This window comes from Pseudorca crassidens, chromosome 5 (assembly GCF_039906515.1).
Source record: "Pseudorca crassidens isolate mPseCra1 chromosome 5, mPseCra1.hap1, whole genome shotgun sequence".
In the NCBI taxonomy this organism is placed as follows: Eukaryota; Metazoa; Chordata; class Mammalia; order Artiodactyla; family Delphinidae; genus Pseudorca; species Pseudorca crassidens.
This window is the reverse complement of record NC_090300.1, coordinates 84,404,430-84,432,323: the sequence shown is the minus strand read 5'-3', so window position 1 is coordinate 84,432,323 and position 27,894 is coordinate 84,404,430. Positions and strand designations below refer to the sequence as shown.

General features: G+C 44.1%; 1 protein-coding gene and 1 pseudogene across 3 annotated transcripts in view; both read right to left on the bottom strand.

Annotated features, from left to right (window-relative positions):
* Window positions 1-5,202: 5,202 nt before the first annotated feature.
* Window positions 5,203-27,894, bottom strand: part of B4GALT4 (beta-1,4-galactosyltransferase 4) — a 28,922-nt gene continuing 6,230 nt past the window's right edge. For 2 of the 3 annotated variants that reach the window (XM_067738814.1, XM_067738815.1), the window contains exons 2-7: window positions 23,685-24,083; window positions 20,313-20,545; window positions 17,747-17,934; window positions 11,862-11,984; window positions 9,849-9,953; window positions 5,203-6,085 (exon numbers count right to left, since the gene is read on the bottom strand). In XM_067738814.1, coding sequence (XP_067594915.1) covers window positions 5,953-6,085; window positions 9,849-9,953; window positions 11,862-11,984; window positions 17,747-17,934; window positions 20,313-20,545; window positions 23,685-23,937 — 1,035 coding nt within the window. In that variant the 5' untranslated portion in view covers window positions 23,938-24,083 and the 3' untranslated portion in view covers window positions 5,203-5,952. The remainder of the gene's footprint in view (window positions 6,086-9,848; window positions 9,954-11,861; window positions 11,985-17,746; window positions 17,935-20,312; window positions 20,546-23,684; window positions 24,084-27,894) is intronic. The other variant, XR_010943724.1, reaches the window with a different exon arrangement.
* Window positions 8,940-9,829, bottom strand: LOC137225186 (glycine cleavage system H protein, mitochondrial-like; annotated as a pseudogene).

The following is a 27,894-nucleotide window of genomic DNA, read 5'->3' as shown; positions in this document are numbered from 1 at the left end:
CCTCCCCCTCGCTCCCAATCAACTCCCAAAGCACACACACACACACACACACACACACACCCCTCCTTTGAAAAAGACAGATAGCCAAATCCTGGAGTTAAGTGGTACCATCATGCCCTACTTTCTAGTGGCCTCCACCCTGAGTTCCTGAGCAGCCCCTGACATCCAGAAGCTAGCCTGGCACTCACAACTAAGCCATGCTATCCTCCTGCTAGACGTAAACAATTCATAGAACGCCAGCCTCAGGTAAGGTCACGTAAAATGAGGCAAAGTGAGGCCACTTCATAATTCTGTCCAAGCACAAAAGCAAGGTCACCGTGCCACCCTCTGAATACCAAACACACCCTTTTTTTTTTTTGCTAAAATAAGTGACTGCTACGTGCTCACAATTACAGCTCTGTTCTTCCTCTAGGACTCCCTGTGGGTAAATCAGAACTGTCTTGGCTTTCTGACAACGTCCAATACAGAACACATCCTGCTGGCTTAGAACCTCCCCAAATGACCCACCCCAAACCCAAATGCTCTCACAGACTTTGTCTGACTTCTTTTCCTGAGACACCTCGAGCTTCCCCATGGTGTGTTCTCAACAGCTTTTTTTTTTTTACATAAGAAGTGGATTTATTTAGAGAGAAACACACTCCACAGACAGCGTGGGCCGCTTTATTCGATACCATGAAGTTGTTAAGAACATGAGCTTTGGAGTCAAAAACCTGGCTCCAAATCCCAGCTCTGCATGACTTTGGCAAGTCAGCCTCTTGGAGCCTGCTTCAGGAAGACAGATCTCACTGCGAGGATTCCGTAAGATATGTAAAGAGTGCATTAGAACAGCTAACAGCCTGTAAGAAATACCAACAGGAAGTTATACCATAAATCTGGTCGAAGATCTCTGCTCGGCCTGTATTCCTGGGAACATGCCAACTAATATCATGTTATTTCAATTTACTGCAACAAGCTTAATGACCAAATATACTGGTCCAAATTCACTGGCCCTCAAACAGTAGTTGAGTAATAGCAAAACTCCTATTCAATAGTGGAAGAATGTACTAGGGTATGAAGATAAGGCATTTTAATGGATATATCTCAAGTTCTGTACATTATTTCCAGAATCCTAGCTACAAATGAGATCTCTGCCCTTACTGCCTTCACAAAGAAATCTCATAATCTCCTGACAATGTGATATTCTGGGGGGAAAAAACAAGACACTAGAGTCAAGAGACTTGGGTTCAAATCTTATCTCTTCCTCTTACCAACTTTGGGAAGTTACTTAACTTGAATCTGTTTTTTCTTTGCAGTACTACATACACACTTACAGGAATATTGGAAAGTTAAAATTTAAAAAGCAAGGAAAATTCAAATACAGAGCAAGCATTCAATTAGTGTGCCTCACCCTTCACCAACCTCTCCACCAAGGCCCCAGATCTCACACACACACACACACACACACACACACACACACCCTCATACACATCACACACTCTCCTCTGTGAATATCTTTGAGAAACTGGTCTGGCTCTCTCAGCAGGTATAAGACGGTCTTCAGTGGACTTAAAACTAATGAAGGTGGCAATAGCTTAAACATTTAAAGTACTAAGGAATAGACTTAAAAATTTTTTTTGGAAAGTGATGGGCAAAAAAGAACCTATGAAATGTTCCTGAATGTGCTCCATTTTGTGGGACATACTAATGGCTTTTGAGAGAGACTATATGTGTATAGGACTTGGGGAAAGTGGAGGTTTTTAGTCCAGCAGAATATGTCTTTCCTCTCTCCCAAGAGTCCATTCACAGAGCAGTTGGGGCCCCAGGAAACCCCCAGGGGCTTGAGTGGAAGTGAGGGGGCAAAGGGCAGAAAAACCAGGGAGGGAGTCTGGAAAAAAGTTTAGAGACTAGATGAGAATGGAATGCACTTTTTTTTTTTTTATTTTTTTTTATTTTTGGCTGCGTTGGGTTGCTGTATACGGGCTTTCTCTAGTTGCAATGAGCAGGGGCTACTCTTCGTTGCGGTGCGCAGGCTTCTCACTGCGGTGGCTTCTCTTGTTGCTGAGCATGGGCTCTAGGTGCGCGGGCTTCAGCAGTTGTGGCTCGCAGGCTCTAGAGCGCAGGCTCAGTAGTTGTGGTGCACGGGCTTAGTTGCTCCACAGCATGTAGGATCTTCCCGGACCAGGGATCAAACCCGTGTCCCTTACATTGGCAGGCGGATTCTTAACCACTGCACCACCAGGGAAGTCCCTAGAATGGAATGCACTTTCAAGTCCAGAATATACCAAACTTCTCTAGGAGCTAGGACAGGGATGTAGAGTCAGGAAACCTTCCTTAAAGAAAGTGAGAAGCCCAGGGAATTCCCTGGTGGTCCAGTGGTTAGGACTCGGCGCTTTCACTGCTGGAGCCAGGGTTCAATCCCTGGCTGGGGAACTGAGATCCCACAAGCCGCATAATACGGCCAAAAAAAAAGAGTGAGAGAAGCCCAGATGGAGGCAATATGGTGTAATGGAACCTCCACTCCCTCTTCTACCCTACTTAACTCTAATCAATAAAGTGTGTATAAAAATGTCATAAACCATAAAGCACTATAAAAAGGAGTGGTACTATAAGTGAGAAAAAGCCATAAAAACTTTTAAAGTAGTACACTCCTCATGTTAAGTATTTGTGGTGTTCAAACAGACCTGCGTCCATGTAATCCTCAGCAAGTATAGTAGGCTTATCTACAAAACTCAGAAAGCTTGGCCTCTTTGTGGCCAATGACAGCAAGAGACACACAGGGCGGGAAATTGGGAAAGCTCGGTTCCTCTGAGGCCAAACTGCCCAGCAGAGCAAGCAGGCAGCCATATGCCTCCTGCCAGTCAGGGGCTTCGAATCCCGTTGCAGGTACAGTGGCAGAGAAGGAAAATAAAGGTCTTAAAAAACTATCTTCCAGGGTTCCCTGGTGGCGCAGTGGTTGAGAGTCCGCCTGCCGATGCAGGGGACGCGGGTTCGTGCCCCGGTCTGGGAAGATCCCACATGCCGCGGAGCGGCTGGGCCCGTGAGCCATGGGCACTGAGCCTGCGCGTCCGGAGCCTGTGCTCCACAACGGGATAGGCCACAACAGTGAGAGGCCCGCGTACCGCAAAAAAAAAAAAAAACCATCTTCCACCTCCAGAAGTTTCATAGTGAGTCATTTAAATGACATATACTTTATCTTGGTTGAAAGAATTACCTGAAGAATATCAATAGGCAAAGGACAGTGGTTTTGAACATTTAAAAAAATGCAGATGCCTTGTTAATAGCTGAAAATACATAGGGAGTTCCCACATGGTACTAATTGTATTTTGTTTCCATTGAATGAGAAATTGTTCTCAGTATGGATCCTCAAATTCCTTGCACACACTATTCTCTTCCTTTACCCTCCCCAGCCATGACCAGGGACCCACAGCCTCCAAACTGGAGGCCCCTGGCACAGGCTGTTGGCAATTACAATAGTTCAGTCTGCATTAGATTATAATTAAGAAAATTGGGATCGTTAACAGATACAAACTACTATACATAAAATAGATAAACAAAGATTTACGGTATAACATAGGGAATTATACCCAATATCTTGTAATAACCTATAATGAACATAATCTGCAAAAAAACCCTGACTCACTATGCTGTACACCTGAAACTAACACAATATTGTAAATCAACCATACCTCAGTTAAAACATTGGGATGGAAAGCTAGAGGAAGATTCTGCAGAGGAGACAAGAGGGTGGGGGAAAAGGAAGAAAACCATTATTATTTCTTTTCTAAATAAAGAAAAAACACAGCATTTACTTGTCCCTACTGGGTTAAAGGTAAACCAGGCCAGCCCTAGGTAAACCTGTCACGTCCACAAAATGCACTTTTCTTTCTTCTCCTTCCCCACGTGGGTGGTGACTGCTGTCTTTTTGGAAGCCCCAAATCCTCCTATTCCCTCCCTCTCCCTGTTTGGGAAGGATATTATTTACACTAACTGGCTGGCAGGCACTCATGTTGAATTTTAAAAATTAAGTGTCACGTAATAATGATGGATTGAGAAACCCTGGGGCACAGTTGCATAATACACGCTCAAGAACATCCACATCTACATTATTTGTGTCCATTCCCCTAGGCGAACAAAATATTCTTATTTCTGCTCTGAGCCAGCATCCATCCCCGATTACCTTCCTTAGATTATCCTCCCACATTTCCCGCCCCTCTCCCAGGAAGCTCAGCAGTACCAAATCAGTGCCATGGCCCCGCCCTTCCTTCCAAATCAAAGGCCTCAGGAGCCCTGGCTCCACCCCTTCCTATCCTCTCACCAACGAGGTGTGCCCCTGAGGCAGCCCTGCTGCGCCCATTACTGATCAAAATCAAGCACAGGAGGATGAAGAGAACACAACGCGGCCCAGGAGCCGAGACTCAGAGGCACCTGCCACAGGCCTGGAGCTGTCTCACAAGCAGGCTGCGCAGAGAAGGATGAACACGGGAGAGCGGGGGAAGGCTTAGTCTCATCTGTTTTGTTTTTAAGCAGTAGGGTTACTGACATGAATACATCTGGAAGCTAGAACCGAGCAGGACCCTGCGGGGCCTTCCTGGAAAAGACCCACCCCCATGTCCTCCCCCATGTCTTGTTTGTAGAGAAACTTTAGCCTCCTAGGCCTTCCCTGAGTGCCAAAGAGTAAATTTAATCAGAGAAGTGAGAAAATGCAGAAAGAAAGGAAAACAGTCAAACAAGACAAAATAATAATAGTTTAGCCATTAGACAAAGTCAAGGACCTTTAGTTCCTTCTCAAGGGCTACAGATAATATTCTGAGCCACATCCTTTGAGCTGTCTGGCAGATACTGAAACCCCCATCAGGTGGAAGCAGTTAACTGTACGCTGCCCACAAGCAAGTAGACCCCAGACCAGTTGGAACCAGAAGGTTGATGATGTTGACTCCTGGTTACATCACCACCAGCCAATCAGAAGACTGTCCATGAGCTGATCACACATCCCACAAGCCCTCTTTCACCCTGCGTTTTAAAACCTTTCCCTGAAAGCCTTCAGGGAGTCTGGGCTTTTAAGCACTAGCTGCCCGGACTCCTTGCTTGGCGCCTGCAGTAAACGCTGCACTTTCCTTCACCACAACCCAGTGTCTGCAGATTGGCTTCACTGCATGTGGGCAAGCGGACCCAAGTTTGGTTTGGTAACGAAACAATAGTAAAAAACAAGATTGACCACCCAAAGCTTTTTCATATTTTACTACAGAGGTACTTCTGATGTATTATTAATTAATAGGTAATTTGTAAACTGCTACTTCATATCCTACACGTACAAAATCATTTTACAAAAATGTTCTAAAAACTAGTAGATAAAATGTTACTGGAAGGCGTATCTGGGCAGGTGACACCTGCCGCAGGGCAGCAGCCATAGCAACAGTACAACCACCGCAGCTGCTCTCCGCCTGATGCGGTCCTTCTGCCACCTCTTCGGTCCCAAGTTCGCGGCACCTTTATTCTTCACCTTTCTCCCCTCTTCTTCGGCCTTCATCTCACCGGGGACCCGCCTCTTCCCAGATGACCATGCAGGATAAATGAGTAACAGAAACATATCTTCAACCCTTTCCTGGTTCTCTGGGACATTCAGCAATCTTATCTCCTGTGGCATTTTTTATCCCAGAAAATATGTGTCACTTCAAACTTAAATAAATCTCCTTCAATCAGAGTTCTCAAATAGCCTTCATGGCATCTTCTGAGTGGTCCTTTTATACTTAGTCCTTCAAGTATCTACATTACAATATTTAACCCTCATGATCAAAACAATTGTTTTACATTCCATATCACCAGGAGTCCTGCTAAGAAAATATGAAAGAGGGAGAATCAGCTCAGTAATTGGCTGCAACAAGTTCTTAATGTGTGCTACTAGGGCAAGTCTCTAGGCCAAAATTATTGCAATCAAATATTCAGTTCCTCCAAATGTCAGCAGAAGAGCCAGGGTCATGGGCCAGACCAGAAATCCACGGTGATGTTGACATATAAAGGATTGTAATCCACAGAGAGTAATTTATAATCACAACTGCTCAACCCATCTGTTCTCCAGACACGTGACACCTGATGTAAGAGCTTCATCCTAAAGATAAAGAACAAATGTGAAAGATAAGAATTTAACATCTATTTCCACTGCTTTTTGCCTTGTCACAAAGTTTGGCAAACGCATCTTTGTAAATTATTGCACTTGTTGGGTTTCCTACTGCAAAAGAAGTTTATTTTCTCCATCTAAGGTAACAGATACTAACGACAGCCATGTGTTCATATGGCAAACCCCATGGAAGACCCTGAGGACCAATGATCAGAAGAGTCCTTCATGCAGTGAGCCCCCAGTCTGCAGGACAGAAGGATGTACAGTGATACAGCTCATCCACTGCTGACAGGTCCTTGGATAAGCTTCAGGGGATCTATGAATGCTCCAATGTTGCTGGGAGAACTCTGTGTCTGCAGGCAGGGCGGGGACTCATAGGAACCTCAAACCAAGCTAAACTGTATGCAGAGGAGGCTGAATGAAGTGGCACCTAACTTCATGAGGGTCACAGAGAAGGTAAATTTGACCAAGGTTTGAAAAAGAAGAAATTCACAGCAGAGAAGATGAGGGAAAGGACACCCCGGAAAAGAGACCACCCTGTGCAAGACACAGAGACGTGTCAAAGAGCAGGATGTGTTTGAAGAAGAGGAAGTAATTGTGTGGCCGGAGCTCGAGGATGCAGGGAGAGGGGTGGTGTTGAACCGAATTGGTCTCTAGGAGCTGAGCAGTGAAAAGCATGCATTTCGGTTACAGTAACAACGTGGATGGAGACTAGAAGCATAAAGTTGAGCTAAATAAAGTCAGAGAAAAATAATACAGCATGATTTCATTTATATAAAATTGAAAAGCATGCAAAACTAAACAATTTTTTGTATATGAATACAAACACATGGGAAAATAAGAAAACCAAGACACAGCAAAAATAACTTTAATTATCATCAAAATTCAGGAAAGTATTTCCTCTTGGGGTAGGGGGAAGATATGGCATAAGGAAGGGCCACACAGGGAAAGGGTGTAAACTGGCTAGAGGACACGACCAGTGGTCATGGTATCAAGAATCTTCAGATTTTTCATACAGTTGATAAGTATTCTTTTGTATCTATTCATTAATTATTATTATTTTAATTTACAGAGAAAAATGCACACCTATGGGCAAAGGCTCAAAAGACACATGGAAAATAGAAATAGCTGTTTTGTTAAAGTGGTAAGTTCTAACAAAAGGGCTAAAAGTCTTTTAATATTGTTTTAAAATGTAGACTCTAGCAAAAAGGCTAAAGGCCCTTTAATACAGTTTCAAACATTAGGGAAAAAACCCCACCAGAACAAAGAAATGTAGATTTTTCAGACATAGCCCCCAAAAGAATTGGTTTATCTGCCAGGATTCCTTGGTGAAAGGCTTAATTCCTGGGGCAGGAGCACAAGATGAGCCTAGAACAGCTCATCACACCAGAGCAAAGGGAAAAATGCTCGCAAAACGACTGCAGTTATGTCAAAGGATTCGGGAGCCCACTGGAAAAAGATAACATTTGCCAAAGACAATCTGAGCATCGAAAAGAATATTAACTACATCCAGAAGGCTGTAGGAAGCATCAACTCATCACTTTGAAATAAAAAATCAATGCTGATTCTTTCCCTTTATCCTGCCTTTTCTATAAGAACCGTACCCCAGTGTACTCAGACAGCTGAAGAAGGCACATCATTCTTTGTAGAAAAATCTATCTAATAAATGCAGAAGGACTGACAGAATATCACAATTTTGCAATCCCTAATTGAATAATGAATTTAGGCAATGATCACCAATGGCTGCTAAAATAATTAGGTGAAGACTAATGGGGACCCTCACAATGACTGCATGAGGCTGACAACACGTGAACCCACAGAACAATCCTGACATCACCAAAACATGACCAGACATCATGTCCCCTTGCTGGGATACAAAAGGAGATACATGGCACTATAGAAGAAGCGTTCTTGCCCCCAAATAGTACCAGAATCTGTTTAAGCTTCCAGATCGAAGACCTAGCTTATAAGGAAATGCAGAGGCACAAATTAAGTTATAGCACAGGGATGTGACTGGCAAAACCCACAATGTAGGAAATTCCATCAGACAAATGACCTGGTTTGTTCAACAAATAAATTACAAGGGAAAAAAAAAAAGGAGGGAAGGGGGAACCTACAGATTAAAAGGGATTTCAGAGAAATCATTCAAATGCAATGTGCGGACCTTGTCTACAATCTGAATCTGAGTAAACCAACTGTTTAAAAAAATTTATTAAAGCATTTATGAGATAATTGGGGAAATCTGAACACTGACTGGACCTTTGATGACAATAAGCAAGTATTGATAATTTTATATTAGGTATGATAATAGTATTGCAGTATTTTTTTTCTTAAATTAGGAAGTTGAATATTTTATTAGTAAACTGTTCCTTATTTTCCTGCAAGGCTGTTGCTTCACTGTATAAAAATAGCACCAGCAAACACAGTATATTGCAAAATTAAGAGAGTAACGTTCTTCACTGGACACTATACAACTAACAAACTTTTCTCCACTGCCATTTATTTCCAGTGGGAAGTTAATTGAGTATTTTGACCCAAATCCAGGGATGGCTGTAGGCAAGTTACAATATTATATATGGTTAAGATAATAATGTTATCCTTGAATTACATAACTTTCATAACTAGTTTTACCACAGATAATTTCAGGAATTCTGAATATTATAACTGGAGACTAGCCTAAAAATCACAGGCTGTTGTGAAAAAGATGCATAGCGTTTATCTGAAGTCATTAGGAAGTTAAGGGGTATTTTCTTCAGGCAACACCATTGCAAGTAGTTTCTTTTGCTAAAAGTTGCTTTTTAAAAATCTATCCACCACTAATTTAAGACAACTATTCTAGATTAAGTTGTTTCAAACTAGTTTATTTAGGGGTTCCATTTTCACTCCTCAATAGATTTTATGTATTTCTCATATGCTTCTTCACTCATTAGTTCATCTAGTTCTGAAGGGTTACTGAGTGTCATCTTGATCAGCCAACCATCTTCATAACAAGATCTGTTGACAAGTCCTGGATTTTCTGCTAGAGCTTCATTAATTTCAGTTACTTCTCCTGATAGAGGAGAAGAGAGTTCACTAGCAGCTTTCCCACTTTCCAAAGCAACAAATTTCTCTTGTTTGTTCAATTTTGTCCCAACTTCAGGCAGACTACAGTAAACAACATCTCCCAAAGCTTCCTGTGCAAAATTGCTGATTCCCACTGTTCCAACACCGTTTTCTGTTGTTACCCATTCACGTTTGTCTGAATTTACGACCTGACAGCAGAGCGGGTCCGGTGTGCAGCGCCCGGACGGCGCCTGCCTGCAGTCCCCAGGGCAGCAGTGGGCAGGGCGCGCTGGGCGCAGAGATGGCCCGCACGCTCTGCGCCACTCGCAGCGTCGTGTTCGCAGGGGTGCAGCGGGTCTCCGCGCAGCACCTCTGCAGTTCTTTTTCTAAGACTTCTTTTAAGGATACTATTGAAATATTTACACAGGAAATGCTGTGATATCTCATTTGCTTCTAAAGAATCCAGTGGGGGAGGAGAAGAAAGTGGGAGAAAGAAGAGAAGCCATGAGTTGTTAACTGTTGAAACTGGGAATGTGGTACATGTACATGTGAATTCAATAGATGTTCCCTCTGCTTTTGGGTCTGTCCGAAAATTACCTCAATAAAAAGCTTTGAACAAAATAAACTGGTTTATCTGATCAAATCTGGCATAGGACTAGTGACAGAAGAGACTACGCAGGTAGCCTGCCAGGCGCATGGATCCAGGACTTACCGTTCTATATTCACCTCATTGCCTTGGTCTCTCTTGTGGAAGATCATAGTATATTTACCCACTTCAGGCAGTGGCCGGGTTATTTTCATTCTATGAAGCTCAACCCTGCAAAAATAACAGAGGTGTTAAAAAAAAAATTCTATCCCAATTATCTACCACTAGGCACTTAAAAAAGAATCATTTGCAAAAATTTACATATATGTGCATACACATATCTTGATTATTTAGGTATTAAAAGAAAAAGAATTTTCTTATGTTGGGCCTCAGGCAATAAGTCCATAGAAGAATCACCCTTAACATTTACTACTGAGGTACAAAGAAGATGTGTCAATTTACACTTTGTCATTTTCCAGAAACAACTGAGAAAATACACCTTGAAAAAATCAAGTCTCTTAGGATCCCTAATTTACTTAGTGTTGCCTTCTTTTAACAGGGAAAATAATGACTGTTAAATGTCACAAACCTAGGTTCAAATCTAGACTTTGTTATTTACAACCCTGGTAAGTCAATTCATTATTCCAGGCCTGGGTTTCCCGAACCGTAAAATGGCAATGGTGTTACAGAGTTGATCTGACAGGCTCAAATGAGACCGTCCACATGGAACATTCTTTGCAAACTGTAATGTACTATATAAGCAGAAAGAGGGTGGTGCCTGTTGCACAGGTGAGTAAATAAGTATTTAGTAAAGAAATTTCAGCAAATGTTTATGCTCAAATCAGTTGGTTTATCCATAGCGTTAGTCAAGAACCACTCTGGAGGCCATGATGTTCTTACCAAATGAAAGCAAAACTTGGGGCTCCCCTTTACCTTGAAACCGAGGAGCAACAGGAAAAAAGAGAGTGAAGATACATCAGTGTAAAATTCTACTAGCCGTCCCATCTGGGCAGTGAAATGGATTTGGGGAACATGATGGATACGGTTGACTCCGAGCCCTTGCTATTCCTGCCCTGAAATCTAGCAGGTACCCTCTCTGTCCACTTCATAAGCCACGGCCACACAGGCTGCTGATGGGCTGGGCCATGAAGTGCCGCTGCCCATCACTACGGCCATTTCTATGCAGCCTTTGGTCAGGGAGATCCGTTCCCTCCTGCCAGAAACATTCCAGAGACTCTCAGCCTAGACCTGGAAATGAGACCAGCATGGAGCCCGGCTTCTTCATGCTGAAGCAATGGAAAACATCTGGCAGCCACACGTATATTAATTCAGAACGCCAGCTGAGAAATTTTCTTTCTAAGAGGCAACAACAGGAGGAAAGGGGGTCTCCTAATAGACAGACCTTGTTACAAGTCTGAAGATACTGGCCCCAGGCTCTTGAATAATTACTTATTTCTGGGAGTTAGGGATACCCATAACTATCTGGCCATGAAACCCAAGTTCAGGGAAGGGGGCTGAGAGGGGAGACCAGGCATATCCCCTTTGAACCCCCCAGAGCAGAAAAGAATCCAAGAGAATCTGAGGGTCATGCCAGCAGCCCCGAGTCAGGCCAGGGAGTCAGGCCAGCAGCTGCTCCCACGGAGTGCGGGGCTGGCTCGTGTATAAGGAGAGGATATCTTGGCCTGCTTCGGGGCGTGCAACTCCTCACAGGCTGCTGGCACTCCCTGCTCTGCACGCTGGGAACCACCAGGGTTGCCTGGGGTCTGAGAGAACGCAGAGGCTTAGAACAGGCCTCTGGCCACTTTCCTCAGGTGGCAGTTTTGCAAACGCTGTGGTCTGGGACTTGCCATTCACGGGTGAGACTCTATCTCAGTAGGTAATACCTGCTGACAAGTCCACAGAGACCTCCACCAACACTCCCGGACCCCGGACACCCATTAGCCAGGACTAGACCACCCTCCATCATTTCTGAACTGCCAGTGGCAAAGAGCGATTTGGGCTGCCTTGCTCACCCCCCACCCCCTGCCACCCTTCAAGCCCAAGTCGGAGCCTCATGACCTGCTGGCCTGGCCTCCACAGGAACCACACACAACCACTGCTAGCAGAGCCCCGTGAAGGGGACCTGTCTCTGTTGTTCACCTGAGTCTGAGGTCATCGTCTTCGCCTCCCCATCCCCAGTAGTTGTTAGAGAATCCATTCACCTTGAAAAACTGCTCTCGGCTTAGGGCGGTAACACCCCCAAAATACCCGCTGTAACGTAACCTGGAGCGAAAGAGAGGAGAGAAATGGTTAGAACGTTAGTGCCAAGTCCTTTTGTTCTCCACAGATGCTTCAGAAGTCTCTGACTGCAGGGCGGGCATTCTAGGAACACTTTGAAGACCATGTACTTCCACCCACCCACTCCTGCTTGACATCCACCTCCCCACGTTCTTGGCCTTCCTTGTCTGGCCTTCTGTCCTCTGTCTAGACAAGCTCTCACATCTGCTCACTAAGCAAGGTGCCACCCACCTTTTATTGTTAGTGTTTGTGTGCAGAGGTCTACAGAGGTACCTGTCAATGTGCACTGTAACATCAGATGTGGATGAGAGATTTCACCTCCTGTGCCAATCCAATGAATAGTTGTGGCTGCCAAGGGCTGTGGGTTAAGAGCATTCTGAGGCTGCACCCAGGTTCAGCGTGAACGAGTGGCTTTTTTACTTTTACTTTCTTTTAGGGAGTGGGGTGGAGAGCAGGAGAGAGCTCCTATACACACTTTTTATGCAGACCTCCACTTATATGCATACAAATCTCCGTCTCAGAGTCTGTTTCCTGGAGAACCCAACATACCTTAATAACCCTGAGGTTTCCAGCTTGGGCAACTAGGTAGATGACAGTGCCTCTCACAAAAACAGGGTATACAAACTGATAATTAGGTTTTGAGAAGAAGACAAACTACGGTTTGGATAAACTGAATATGAGGTACCCTTGGGGCTTCTGCCAGTGGGAAAAAGGTTACAAGGTCCAAGTTCAGTACAGAGGAGTGGCTACAGAGATAGCTTTGGAAATAAGCTGTCAAGAGGTGGTACCTGAAGGCACAAGGGTAGGGAGAGCTGCCCGAAGACAATGTAGTAAGTGAAAAGAGGAGAGTAAAAAGGGTGGAGCTGTGGGTATACCAACAAGGAAAAGGGGAAAGAAAAGAGGTCAATCATTTAGGACTCATGGATTATTGGTAGGCAAATTAACAAATCTGAGAAATAAAGATGTCCCTTGAATAGAACACGGTAACAATTCAGAAATGCAAATGAAGGCAGCTTAATAACTTGGATGTTACTGAATAAGAGGATGTGAATATATACGGAGGATCTCTAACTTTAATTAATGTCAGTTCAAAGTATTCCAGGACCAATAAAATATGTCTGCTTTTCTAGATAATAAGAAAAACCAAAAGGAAAGATCAATAATCATGTAGACACTTGCCATCTAATAGGTGGAGTCCCCAAAGTTAATTTGTAGCTCAGCTGCTTGTTTCTATGTTCTGAGTACAGATGGGGAGGACCCTGCTTAACCCACAATGGAAATAGATTTACTTACATACCCCCAAGCTAAAATTCTGGAAAACAACCACCTAAAACAAACAAAAAGAACAAAGTGCTCAGAAGGCAGCTATTACTGACCAAGACACTGACTGCAGTGACTTGTTGCCATGGTTAATGGACTCTGTTTGGCTGGGAAGGGGTTCCTAAACTACCTGAAAACTAGCAGCTTCATCAGAACACTGAGTGGAACCACTGCCCAGGCATAACCTGCCACGCCCCAAAAAGGGGTCACCAGGAGGGACCCAGCACTGATGACTTGGTAGTGACCCATTAAGTAACGACTATCCACTGTGTGCAAAGCAGCTGGCTAAACGCTAGAATAAGTGGGCCCTGCGCTCACACACAGCTGATAGTCCAGCAAGAGAGGTGAACATTACCAGGGTTCTGAGGAAGGAGAAGCCACACATCAGGGCAGGTGGGCCTGGGAGGATTCAGACAGGTAGAAAACTGGGGGAACTCCTGGTGATCAGAACTCTGTGACGAAAGGCCGAGAGGGAGAAAAGCGCAGGCTGTGTGAGGAGCACCGGGAGACCAGTTTGGCTGCAGTGGGAGGTGCAGGAGGAGACCAGTTGGAAAGAAAGGTTAAAGAAGTATCAGTTCCTCAGTTGCCTCTTAGGTGCCAAATATCTACATGTTTATTGATCTTTCCTTCTGGTTTTTCTTCTTAGCTAGAAAAGCATAAATAGTTGATTGGCCCTGAAACAGTTTTACTTATTTTTAAAGGACTGTAAGGCCCAAGGGTGGGGAAAATGGAGTCATCAAATAAGAGTAAAGTCCTTGTAAAAGCAGGCAGGTACTAAAGGAATTCTTGACAATAAAATTTCCCACAGGCTAGTACAGATGTTTATCACTGACCCATAATCACTGGGATAAACAAGATTTATTTCTGTCTTCATCAGAGTCTGAGATAGCTGAGACAAGTTGCTTTAACTTCTTCCCTCTGCATGTGTGTAAAGTGAAAACACTTCTTGCGCTTCCTTCATACTCATGGGGCAGTTGTGACAATGAATAGTGGGCTGATTTAAGCTCTGTGGCACAGGGACACACAGTTACCAGCAGGAGGCAGACACTTAGCCACCTGCAACTGCACCTGCCAGCAACTAGAGGGATTTTGCCCAAAGGAGGAAAGGCAATAACTAAGGAGGAGGAAGACAACTCCTACACTACCTATGCAAACCTCCCCCAAACCACAGAAAATGAGGCAGTTTACATGATACATACAGTAAAGTAGAAAAACATAAATGACAAACCAGGACGAGAGGAAAACTTCACTCAGATAGAAGATCAGAATAGGAAATATATTAGAACTCTGATCTGCAAATAAGATTCTTTTCAGCTTCTAAAAGAAGGTCATGGATTTGACTCTGAGCTTCTTGCATCCAGATCAAAAGAGGAGAGAGACACATTCAATCACCTGGTTTACATTAGGAAAACTGTCAGTTACTCAAGGAAGACAAAGGCTTCCTGAGTTCTAGTTATAAAAGAAACTTCTGGCCAATTACAATAGCAAGTTAAACCAGCAACATTCGTACAGGGGCTGTTTTTAGAGTGAGTGGCATCTGATAAAACCCACGATCATCACACCAAAGTTTTACTCAAGATCAGTTCCCAGCAGGAATGCCCAAGAACTCATTTTCTTATGGTCCAGCTTAACGCAAAGATAAAATCTAGAATCCCAACAAAAGGCCTGTCCTTGATACAATCCTGTGTATCCATACTCCAAAAACAAACAAATGAGAAAACAATCCTGTGTGATTGTAACTTCTCACCACAGATGTCTAGAAAGACTGGGCAATGGGAAGTTATCACCCACGTCAAGGGTCTGAAGTACAGGTATTCTGTGTTGTAGAGAGTGACATCTTAATACCAATAAGTGAGCAGATGGCTAACATGCTTCTGAAAATACCAAGGTACCTGGCCATGATATGCTACTTTCTTCAGTGCAGAGGTGGCTCACAGACCAGAAAGCAAAATCTCCAGATAATGATCAAGTTCCCCAAAAGAAAAAGTCCTGGGATTCTCTTCCAGACCCTTCTCCTGCCCTCTGGCCCCACTGCCCCTGGAGCATGGAGGCAGGAGTGGGCATCTGCCCCTCATCTTCTCCCCTCCTGCCTTGCTCCATCCCATACACTAAAGGCCAGCTGAACTGACCTTTCTCCTGTCATTCCTGGCTGTAACCATGTGTCAGCAGCACTCTAATTCCTTCCACAGGCACTCCAAACTCCTTACCAGACTGAACAACACCTGCCTAACCTGGCCCCTGCCTACCCTCATCTCTAGCGTCTCCTCCCTCCACCATCCCAGACATTCATTCTCCAGCACTAATGAACTACCAGCCTTTCCTCAAAACCTGTGCCATGTTCTCTCTTGCTTCCACATCTTGGAACTCTGCTGGGAAGCTCCACTGATTCCACAAGATGAAGATGCCACATTTCCTGGACAACACCTTTAAACCCTTCCCTAGGTGTTTTTTCTTAAAGAGAGTGTGCTCTCACCCATTGTGGCTTATTCTAGGTATTTGTTTATATCCCACACTTTACACAGGGACTAGGTTTAAAGTCTACCTGAGGCAAAGGTCGCCTGCAGTCAGCGTTACTCTTGGAAATCTCTTGAACAGTCCGAAGTGAGAAACCTACACAATAAGAGCAACAATGGAAACCAAGAGCAAGGGAGGCATCAAGAGATTCATGGTTTGCAAAAACTTCTTGAGCACTATTCTGTACCCAGTTTTGTACAGATCACTGGGCTCTCTGCTTAAGACAGCACTAACCAACAAAACCTTGCTGTCATCTTCAACTTCTCCCTCTCTCCCAGCTCTCACTTCCTCCCAGCAACCAAGGCCTGCTGAGCCAACCTCCCAAAAGACTCCTAACTGACGTTACAGCTCTCCCCTCCATCCTCACCCTCGCTCTCCAATCCAGGCTCTCTTCCATGCATGGATCCGACCTGGGATCTCTGAAAGCCTTGGTAGTCGAGGTGTGATTCACAGATCAAACCCTGCTGCCAAAATATCACCTGGGAGCTGGTTAGATACACAGAATCTCACAACAGAATCTGCATTTCAACAGAATCCCCAGATGATTCATATGCACATTTGAATTCCAGACTCACTGGCTGAAAATGCAAATCTGATCCTGTCATCCCAGTTGACATGCTATTATAGGGACCAACAAATTATAGCCCGCAGGCCTCATCCGGCTTACCACCTGTTTTTGTATGGTTTGTGAAGATGGTTTTTACTTTTCTAAATGACTGAGAAAAATTAAAAAGAAGAATATTTCACACACACACAAAAAGAGATTCATGGTTTGCATCTCATGATCACTTCCCAGAGTAGACACTGGTGGAACCTCCCATTTTATTTTATAGTGTTATAGCTCTCTCTCCCTCGGCCTCACCCCCACCCCAAACTCTCCCCCTCATTAGCACGTGCTCCTAGTTGAATTTGCAGAAGTGAAGTGCAAAGCTGACACAGCTCCACTGCAGCTGCCTGTCTCCCCACAGCAGTACACACCAGGGAGTGCTGTGGGGATGGGCACTCAGCCTCATTCAGATCAGTCTCAGGGTCCCTAGTGCAGTAGCACCCCACATGTGAGCACACACGAAGGGCAGGGCTTGGTGGAGGCTGACAGGTATGTGTGCACACATGTAAGTGAACATAGAGTTTCCCTTGTGGAGAACTTTCTTGGTTGCTATTTCCCCTCAGTTGTTTTCAAATAGGAACTGGTACAAAATAAGGTTGAAAAGCAGCTATGCCTCTGTGTGTGTGTGTGTGTGTGTGTGTGTGTGTGTGTGTGTGTGTGTGTGTGTGTGTGTGTGTGTGTGTGTGTGTGTGTGTGTGTGTGTGGTGGAGGGTGGGATGGGGTGGGGGGGGGCATGAAAGCAGAAATGACGGTGCCTGGCTCTTCCCACAGTGACTTTGAGAGAAGGGACCTTGTCCTGTGTGTCCTGGCTCCTGAGCAGACCACTTGATGGACATGCCCCTTCCCAGTCTCCCTCCGGACTCGGTCTGGAAAGAGACATCATGGTCTCACAAAAGAGGCCTAGAAGCTGACCTGGAGGCACACTCTTGTTGCCTCTTAGAGGCAGAAGGCAGGGAGAGATAGCTAAGTTACTTGAGTTCTCCTCAGCGTGGGAGCCCTTGCAAAAGTTCCAGCAGGCGGGCCCTGCAGGCGAGGCTGGCCGCCATGTGCAAAGCTTGGACTTCCCTCCCCTCTTCTCTCCCTTTTTATCTTTGTGATCCTCTGCCAAGGCTGCTGGCGGATGTTTTCCTAATAAGAAAAAAAATCGAATTTCTCTAATTCCTGTTTTGAACTTTAAGTGATATATCATGGACCATTTTTCCTATTTCTCATTTTCTGCAGACACCCTGGACACAGTGTCTGCACAGCCTTGATGATAACAGGCCAGGCTTCTGACCTAAGGCAGCTGTGAGCAGAGCCGCCTTACCTGTACCCAGTGCTGTTCCTGCCAACCACCAGATGCCTGGGCTGATCCTCACACTTGTAAAGGTTCAAATCGTTCTCGGGCACCAGGTCCACATCATGGAATATGAAGCAGTCCCAAATTTCATCCTTGAGAGCTTCTATATAGCCCACATTCAGGAGTTTGGCGCGATTAAACTTGTTACTTCCAGCCTATAGATATGGAAATTAAAACTTGAAAAGCTCCTGAGACAAGATTTCACACTGTTCCCCTGTTCAGTTCACATGCAGGAGCTGGTATTATTCTTGCTAACGCACAAGAGTATACATATGACATGAAAATCTGACACAGTAGATGCAATAACAATAACAGGCCTTTTGTGCTTTTCTTTATGCTTCATACATACTTGTATTCCATAACCAAAAACACCTCGAAATGAGGAGCTGTTGTTTAATAGGTTTGGAGTTTCAGTTTTGCAAGATGAAAGATTAGTTGAGATTATTTACACAATAATGTGAACAAACTTAACCCTACTGAACTCTACAATAAAAATGGTTAAGATAGTAAATTTTATGTTATGTGTATTTTACAACAATTTTTTTAAAAACCATAGTTTTAAAATACTAATAAAGATAACTCTAAAAAAATTTTAAACGTACCTTTATTTTTTCCATGTAAAACCACAAAACCTTTCTTACATACCAGTCATGCCAAGCAGAATCACTGCTTCGCTGTTCAGCTCTTAGCTAATCCCCATCTTACCCCATGTAACAAACTTACACTAAGCTCCCCAAAAAATATAGCTTGCCAGAAAGGATCAAGAAATCCTGACCTATAAACAGAGAAGGTTACTGCTCATATACCTAAGCTACTTAAACATCTCGTGGAATCACTGTAAGAGAACCCGGATTTAACACTTCATGGCAGACACTAATCCTCATAGTGGCCTTACAGAGGAGATTCGTTACTGGGTAAGGAAAGAACACAGTAAACCAGTAATATAATCAAAGCTACAATATGAAACATTTTTTTACAGTAGTAATTTTTTCATGGCTATTTGGATCAAACTCCTTAAGAATAAATTCCAGTTCAATCAACAGTTTATCATAACAAAAGCATAGGCAGTTCTCAAAACTCACCACAGTACTTTCCTGAAAAGAATAACATAAAGCAGACATATTTTTCTATTCATAAAATTACATACTGGGGGTTGCTGTCCTGAGTAAGACCTCTGAATGACTAACAATGTTAAAAACAAAAATAATGATAAACCAATATAACAGTTAAATTTTGTTTCAAATCCTCACAAAATGGGGATAGATGTAATATATATATGCACATTAACTTTTAAGACCCCCAGTTTATTGTAAAGTATACATTGCAGAACAGCATCCTCTGATCTATCAAAAGTTTTCCCAAAACAAATATTACCAGTTATAACCAATATTAGGTATATAGTTAATGATTTTCCTTGCATTCGGAGCATTTGTAAGGATTTGAGGGGGAATTATTTGGATGGCCCAGGACAATTCTGAAAAGATAGCCATGTATAGTTGTTGATGTCTTATTTTTCTTTCAATAAATGTTAATGCCAGATAGAGGCACCTTAAATCACCCACTCCACTTAGAGCTAAACTCTTCAAAGCAGGCTACACTAATACTTACCGTGTTCCTACTAAATCATGCCAAAAAAGTGAATCATAAAAGTGAAAACTAGGGGCGTCCCTGGTGGCGCAGTGGTTAAGAATACGCCTGCCAATGCAGGGGACACGGGTTTGATCCCTGGTCCGGGAAGATCCCACATGCCGCGGAGCAACTAAGCCCATGCGCCACAACTCCTGAGCCTGTGCTCTAGAGCCTGTGAGCCACAACTACTGAGCCCACGTGCTGCAACTACTGAAGCCCTCACGCTTAGAGCCCGTGCTCCGCAATGAGAAGCCACCGCAATGAGAAGCCACCGCAACGAGAAGCCCGCGCACCGCAACGGAAGAGTAGCCCCCGCTCGCTGCAACCAGGGAAAGCCCGTGCACAGCAACGAAGACCCAACACAGCCAAAAATAAATAAATAAATAAAATTAATTTATTCTTTTTAAAAAAGTGAAAACTAAACATAATGTTCTCCATAATAGATAGTGGCAAAGTTAAAGGCAGAAAGGTGGAGACAGTCATAGAATTCCATGGCGATTAACACACGGTAGTCAACTCCTCTGTCTAGATCCCCATTGAACAGCCAGGCTCAATAATAAAGCACAGTTCCAACATCTCATTGTGTAATGTATAGCAAATGCAGAAGGCAATGTAAGGTCAGTCCCAGGGAAATATCTTTGGGCTTCATTGTCTGCAATGGAAGGGCTCACGAAAGCAAACAGGCTTCCTCCAGAGGATCACTTAAGAGCCAGTAAAATTTCCCAGCACTTATCCCATTATTCCACACTCTGGGACAAGAAGTACCTTTACTACTTTCAAGGATAAATGAGATAAGAGACCTCACCTTTGATGATAGTTTGATGCCCTTTTACCCAAGACAGACGAAGCGCCTCACAGAGAGGAGGGTGTGGCGGGCAGAGGCCTGGTCTGCCCACACACTCACCTGGTGGATGACGTAGATGCCATACTCCAGCTGCTGCCTCTGCAGGAAGGGGTGAAGGTGTTCTAGCAGGTACAGCAGGTGCTTCTCTCTGTGCCGGTGAGGGATGAGGATGGCGACCCGCTGCAAAGCCCTGCATTCCTCAGGGTGATACCGGCCTCTGTGCACCTTGGGGTTTTCTGCCTGTACTTCTTCCAGAGTGAGATCTGGTTTGAAAACGAGCTTGTTCTGGCCTTCTACAATAAAAACAGGACACAGGAACTAACATGAACAAGCTCATCAAAGGCTGACAGGCTTACAGGAGCTGGTACATGTCACACACTTTGTGCTAGTTGTCTGGCACACAACGAGCACTACTGTAAAGCCTCATTTGGTCACAAACTATAACCACAGAATCTATGACTCAGGTTATTGGCTGCAAAAACAAGCAAATGACATATAAGACCATTCTCTTGTGCTGGGTTACCAGTCCTGGCTCTATGATTCATCCGTAAGTAGAAAATACACTCTGTTCTGAGAACCCTGGTGAAGAGCAGAGGTCAGGGGTAGACTGAGCAACTTCAAATTTGCTCTAACCTCTCTTCCTTCTCAAAATTCCAAAGGGGGCAAAAAAAAAAAAAACACGGAAGCCTCACCCAAGGAATGAATGAAGCAATCAATCCAACTTTCTTTGTTGTCATAAAAAAAAAAAATCCAAAGGAGGGTGAAGTCTCTTAAAGATCAAGAGCATTCCACGGAATCAAGCTCACAGACAAGGCCCTTTTCCCCAAGGTCCTTCCCTAAGCTCTTGAGAGCTATTCTAACTCCCTGAAACTAAAGCAGCGAAAGGAAATAGAAACTAGCCTCCCTCCCTAACTCAGCAGTAACAGGTATGGGCAACACCGCAAGAATCCTCCCATTGTTCCACGTGGCGAAATCCCCAATGGGGCATTGCTCAGTGAGTCTGGACACAGCCTGACTGGATGAAACGCAAGACCATCCATGGTAACCAATCTCGTGCAAGGCTTTAAAGATAAGGCTGAAGCCACTGACCCTCGCCTCAGACCCGAATGAACGGGGAATACTGACTGGTAGGAGAGGAGGCAGAGCTCTGGTTAGGGAACACACTTTTTACAGCTCGGGACCTCCCTGGCGTCCAGTGGTTAGGACTCCACGCTTCCACTGCAGCGGGCACGGGTTCCATCCCTGGTCGGAGAACGAAGACCCCACATGCCACGCAGCGTGGCCGAAAAAAAACCAAAACAAGAAAAACTCCACATATACTGTTCAAGGTACTTGCAAACTGAGCTATCTTCTTCTGGAGCAAAGCAGTCACCCACCTTTCCGATGTATGTCCCTGTGCCTTGCTTCATGTGACCATCTCCTACCCTGGCCATGGCTGCTTAGACCAGGCTCTACTGTCCACAGCATGGCTGACAGACTCTGCCCAACAGCACCAAGAGCAAATAACTGACCTACAAGAGCCTTTCCACAAGGGTCTACACACAAGACATAGAGTCAGCAGGCAGTAATCCCTACAAACAAACAGTAAGGAAAGGAGTTACAAGGAAAGGCAAGCTACCAGAGCTGCTGGGAGATGATGGGATGGCTGTAGAGATGTCTTCCTGTGTAGCCTGTCCATAAACCCCATCATCTGAATTAACCTGACCGTGTCTCTGCTCTCGGCCCCGGAAAGAGCCCCATGCAACAGGTCTGATGTAAATCAGTCCCCCTGCTCACTCCCTCACTGTAGTAGCTTATTATGTGCCCAATCTTCGGGTGCCTGCTTCCACTCACTCTAGCAGTCTCCCTTACCGCCTCCGTCATATTTTCTCAAGTTTTATTCCTCCTTGGGTCACTAATGGCCCATCTTCATTTGTAACTACTTATGTCGCCCCCCGGATCCATAGTCAGTACCGTGTCACTGTCCATCTGTTTCCATGAATGCATCTGTTGCTTAAGTATGTTGAGAGAATTCTGAACAAGGGGGATGATACAGTCAGATCTGCATTTCAGTAACTCATTTTGCTATCTCAACTTGTGTAATCTGTGAGCAGAACGATTTCCCTTGAACAATCCGGAATAATGTTTTGGCTTTTCCGTGACTGAGTAAAGAGAAGCAGCAGCCAGCATGATCACACTACAAGTCTGTGATGTAATCAGGAAAAAGGATCTGCAGGTTTTGTGCCACTAAAAGCAAGAAGCCTCTGAAGAGCCCTAGACTGCCCCCCAGAGAGCTAATTAAGTGTATGCAGAGAGCCACCTCTGTAGGACCAGGGAGGAGCTGTGGACTTCATAGAGCTGGAAAGGATCACCGTGCCCTCATCCCGCCTGCATACTGTCTCCAGGGGAAGAAGAGCAAATGTGTAAACAATACACTGACCAGCACAACCACAGAAACAAAGGTGGAGGAGCACCCAGGGAGCCTAAGATTAACTCTGGGGCAGTCCCAGAAACCTTGCTGGGAGAGAAGTGATCTAAACTAGATTTCTGATGACTAGACAGGAATCCGCCAGACACACATGGGCTGAGGAAAGGTATTCTGGAAAGACACTCCAAGGATTATCTGGAGAACTCTAAGCACTTTGATGTTCTGGAGAATCAGAGGTCTGACAGAACCTTTGTGGGTTACATAGAATATCGCTGTGGAGTTTTTCCTAATTAACGTGCTCCCAAAGACCAACTTCTTATTCATTTAAATTGAAAGGCAAGATGTCAAAGGAGAATCAAAACATACAACATATTTAAGAAATAAACACAGAAATAAACTAAGACAACACTGAAAACATACTATCCTGTCCCTCGACTCCATACGGTGGGCCAGGGGGATGTTAATAGATATGACATGAGTGGAAGCTTGGATGTGCTGTCATTTCCCTGCAGATGCCAGGAGAACATGCCCAGGTTAGCCCGCTGGTCCCAGGAGGATGAGAAACACTTGGAGCAGAGCCACCGGCCTGGGTCAATCGACCCCCAGCTCATCACACATGCCTACTGACATGCCTGCTGAGACTTCTGCAGCTGGAGGATCAAATTGGGCATGTTCACGTAATAAATACTACCTGTCAGCAATACAAATACAGCTCACAAACATAATGTTGAGCAACAGAAGCCAGACACAGTAGAGTACATAGTGTATGTTTCCAATTACGTACAGTTCAAAAAAATCTAATGGATGGAATATAAGCTTGGAGTAAGGGTCGTGACTCAAAGAAGCATCTCTGGGGTTCTGGGAAGACTCCATTTCTTAATTTACATACTGGTTCCACTGGTATGTTCATTTTGTGAAACTTAAGTGAGCTGCACACTTCTGATTTTTGTACTTTTCTGTACATTTGTTATATTCAAATAAAAAGTGTACGTACTACTTGTTAAAAAGAAAAAATAAATACTTACTGAGGTGTGGAGACACAGAAGAGCAGTTGTTAAGGTCTGCTTTTTTCACAGAGGCTTCCTCTGTCACAGCTCCTTTCTTCCCCAAAACTACACCCTTGTTCAAACTAGCCATGAGATCCTTTGCTTTAGAAATCTCTTGAATAGCACCCACAAAGTAGTTACTGGTGGCCCACCCAACCACCGTCAGGCATAAAGTAAAGAGCAACAGTAATCGGAATTTATAGGAAAGGTGGAGAGTCACGTTGAAGCTCATGTCTTTTATTATGCGAGCAGTAGGTCTCTCTCGGCCTCACTGCAGGCAGGAAGCTTCAAGTTCAGCTTTTCCAATCTGATTGCAAACCTGATGACAACTGACAGTGCAATGCCTGCTTCTGCTTGGTAGTTCCGCTCCAGCAATCCCTAAAATGCAATCACAAAGACATGCCGTTTCAGATGGAAATCCTATCCTGAAATTATTCACATCAGCACAAACTGAAAACCTATCCCCAACTGATTTACAGTAGTGGGAGTTCTCCAACGTTAGAGATCAGAAAACCAGAGATTTTGGATGTAGAAGGATCCAACCATCTATATACCACAGGAGTTCTCTCTGGGTTCTCACCCCAGCTGTCATTCACCCCAGAAGAAAAGCCATTTCCAGATGCTGCACCGGTGGAGAAAGCAAAGAAGAGACGGTCAGTGCCTCCTCAGTTCTGAGCTGGCACAGCCCAAAATACAGCCCTAATGGTTCCCTTTCTTAGTTGCCCCTTCCTGGCACAGCTTTAAGAGAAGGTGAACTCTTGTTCTAGGGCATATTTTGATCCAAAGAGAAAATGAGGGAAAAGACAAAAGCTCTTCTCCCTCTGTAAGAGCTGGAAAAACATGTTCCTTGAAACAGAGGATGAAAAATCAAGGACTTTTCAGTTATCAATGTTATCCTCACAAAGAGACAATGGCACAGGGCACGTCCCAGGAGGTTGGGGAGACAGCAAGGAACACAAAAGGATGCCAACACAGGAGGCCAAATATCTGTAAGAATAACAGAACTACAGCACAGTGTTTAAGATCTGGGGTTTGGGTTTAGACAGAAACTATGAAACCTCGAGCCCATCACTTCACTGAGCCTTGGTCTCCTTACCTGTAAAATGGGGATAAAAATAGTACCTTCCTAGAGAAGTTACTGAGGGACTGGATGACCTAATATATTAATACATAAAGTGTTAGCCCACCTCCTGATGCACAGTAAGCACCCACTAAGTGGGGACCATCACTGTTGTGATCGTTATATTATTTTACTTTACATTAAATGACTCTAGACTAGGGATGACCTACAGGCAGACACACTGGTGGCTGCCGGAATCACCACTCTACTGTACTGTATTTCTGTCAGTTGATGGGTTGTTATTTTGACTTCATACTTCAATTGCATGTAGTAGGATAGTATGAATTCACCTGTGAGAGGTGGCTATGCTCTTAGTTCCTGAAAAATCCCGTTTCTGAGGCCACATAGCTGAGGGCCCTCCCTGGACCATGGTAAATGCACTAAGATGATGAAGGCTACTTCGCAAGGCCCCACATCCTCTCTGCACTACCAAAACCACGTCTCTCCTCAAATTCTAAACGTGTTATCAGAAGAGTGCGGAAAATGCTAAAGCCAGGACACAGAATCTCCGCAGCAAACGTATCCTCAATTAAATGGACAGAATGGAGACCAATATATATTCTGTGCCAAAATAACACAAAAACACGTATGATGAAATCTTAAGTAACAAAAAGAAAAACAGAAAATAAATTCTTGCATATGATTACCACTAAAATTAGAGAGTTAAGAAAACTCTAGAAAGAAATATTACCAAAAGCTAGCAATAATTCTGTTAGGAGTATGGGATTAGCCAGGGGTGCTTTTTACCCTTTTCTCTCATTTTTGTAAAAGTATGACACACTTTTGTCCTTTTGTAATGAAAACAAAGTTGATTTTTTACATGAGATGTGAGGGACTTCCCTGGTGGTCCAGTGGATAAGCCTCCGTGTTCCCAATGCAGGGGGCCCAGGTTCCATCCCTGGTCAGGGAACTAGATCCTGTATGCTGCAGCTAAGGATCCCACAGGCTGCAACGAAGATCCCACGTGCCTCAACGAGGAGCCCGCACTGCATGCAGCAAGTAAGGCCTGGCACAGCCAAATAAATAAATACTAAATAAATAAATGAGACGTGGGGATGTGGCAATTTACTGTGAAAAACAAAAACAAAACACTCGCACTTCCCTCGTGGCGCAGTGGTTAAGAATCTGTCTGCCAATACAGGGGACACAGGTTCGAGCCCTGGTCCGGGAAGATCCCACATGCCGTGGAGCAACTAAGCCCGTGTGCCACAACTACTGAGCCCGCGCGCCAAGAGCCCGTGAGCCACAACTACTGACCCCAGACGCCTAGAGCCCATGCTCCACATCAAGAGAAGCCACCGTAATGAGAAGTCTGCCACCACAACAATGAGTAGCCCCCCCTCGCTGCAACTAGAGAAAGCCTGCGGCAGTGAAGACCCAACACAACCAAAAATTAATTAATTTTTTTTAAACACCCTTAGCAACTCTCAAGATAGCCTCTTACTTACTTAAGGGTAGTATTCCAAAATTTTAGCTCTACATGAGTTTGAGGGAAACCTAGAACGCATTTCTCTCTAGACACCATGTTACAAACGTAGGTTAGGTTCCTGGATCAAACCACAAGAGAGAAGACTTGGCCCAGGAAGCAATTAAACAGTATGGCCTGTGTTTAGGGTCTTGTTTAGGGTCTTTAGGCCTTGCTTAGGGGCTTGCTGAAGGCAGTAATAACTAATTAGAAGATTAATCGCTAATAAGAAGAGTGATCCATTTGTGCATTTACTCTGTGCCATGCACTGGGGCTAAACCACTTGTATTAACTTACTTAATTCTCATCTCAACTTTGTGAGGTAAGAATTATCATTTTATAGAGGAGAAAATGAAGGTTGAGAGATTACGGAACTTGCCTGAGCTCACACAACTACTAAGTGGTAGAGCTGGGGTCTGAGCCCACGTGCTCAGCTCCAAAGCCTGGGCTTCTGCCACCTCCTTCACATGGACGTTTCAGTCTCTTTCCTCCCCTTGGTACCTGGGTGTGCCCGGCACAAACCCTTGAAACATGCAGCCTTCTACCTGTCTCTTCCTGTCCCTTTCCTTGAGACTGTCTCTGAAATGGTCTCCTGGAGGTCTGTTTTCTTCCCTCCAGGTAACAGTAAGTCTGCAGTTTTCTGGAGCCAGACTACCTCTTGCAGACTTAATTGCAGGAGGCTTAAATGCTAGGATTGGCAACAGTTTTTGATAAAATCTCAGTCTTGGAAAAGTTAGACAGGGAACATTGTTTTTCTAAGAGCTGCTTATAGAGGGATAATATTTCAAGAGAGATCTGCCCGGCCTGCTTATCAGATTGAAGGCAAACATTCTCCCCATGTTTCCATTTCCCCAGCTATAAAATGATTTTTAAAAATTAGCTTAATTTACAACATGGCTGTAAGAATTTAATGAGATGACACAGCAAACACACCTAGTACATTCCCAAGGATATAATAAATATCTGTTGACTCTGATTACCAATATGATTCATGCTCAAATTTTATCAGCATGCTAACCAAGATGTTATCTCTGGAATTACATATTGAATAATTTTATTTTCTATTTCTCTGTAATTTCCTGTTTTTCTTTCAATGAATATATACCACTCTTATAATTTAAAAAAATAATAATGATTTTTTAAAAAGAGCTCTTTTTAGGGCAGGTCACTCCTGGTTGGTGTTTGGGAAAACATCATCAGATTGGACTTCTTTGTAAAAACATTTAAATAAATGAGAGACCCTGAACTCTTCCTAAAAAGAATTTTCTCTTTCAATCAAGGCTGTCTTAAGGTGACAGGGGAATCATGGTTATAGAGAACAAATTCAGGTAACATGAAAGAAGTTATTTTAGGGCAAGACTCACCACCCTTTTCCTTTCTAGGTCTGCCCTAGGGTTAGTTCAAAATGATGATGTTCTCATAATTTTGTTTTTCCTCCTCTCAATTCAACCAGTCTTTTCTGAGCACCTGCTATTTTCAGGCATAGTGCTAGGCACCAAGGGAATTAAGGTATAGTCCTTGCACTCAGAGTTTATTTCAGTCCTTCCTTAGCTTGTAATGTCTGCAATTTGTTTTCAAATACGCCAGCTCCAACCCTGAAAATG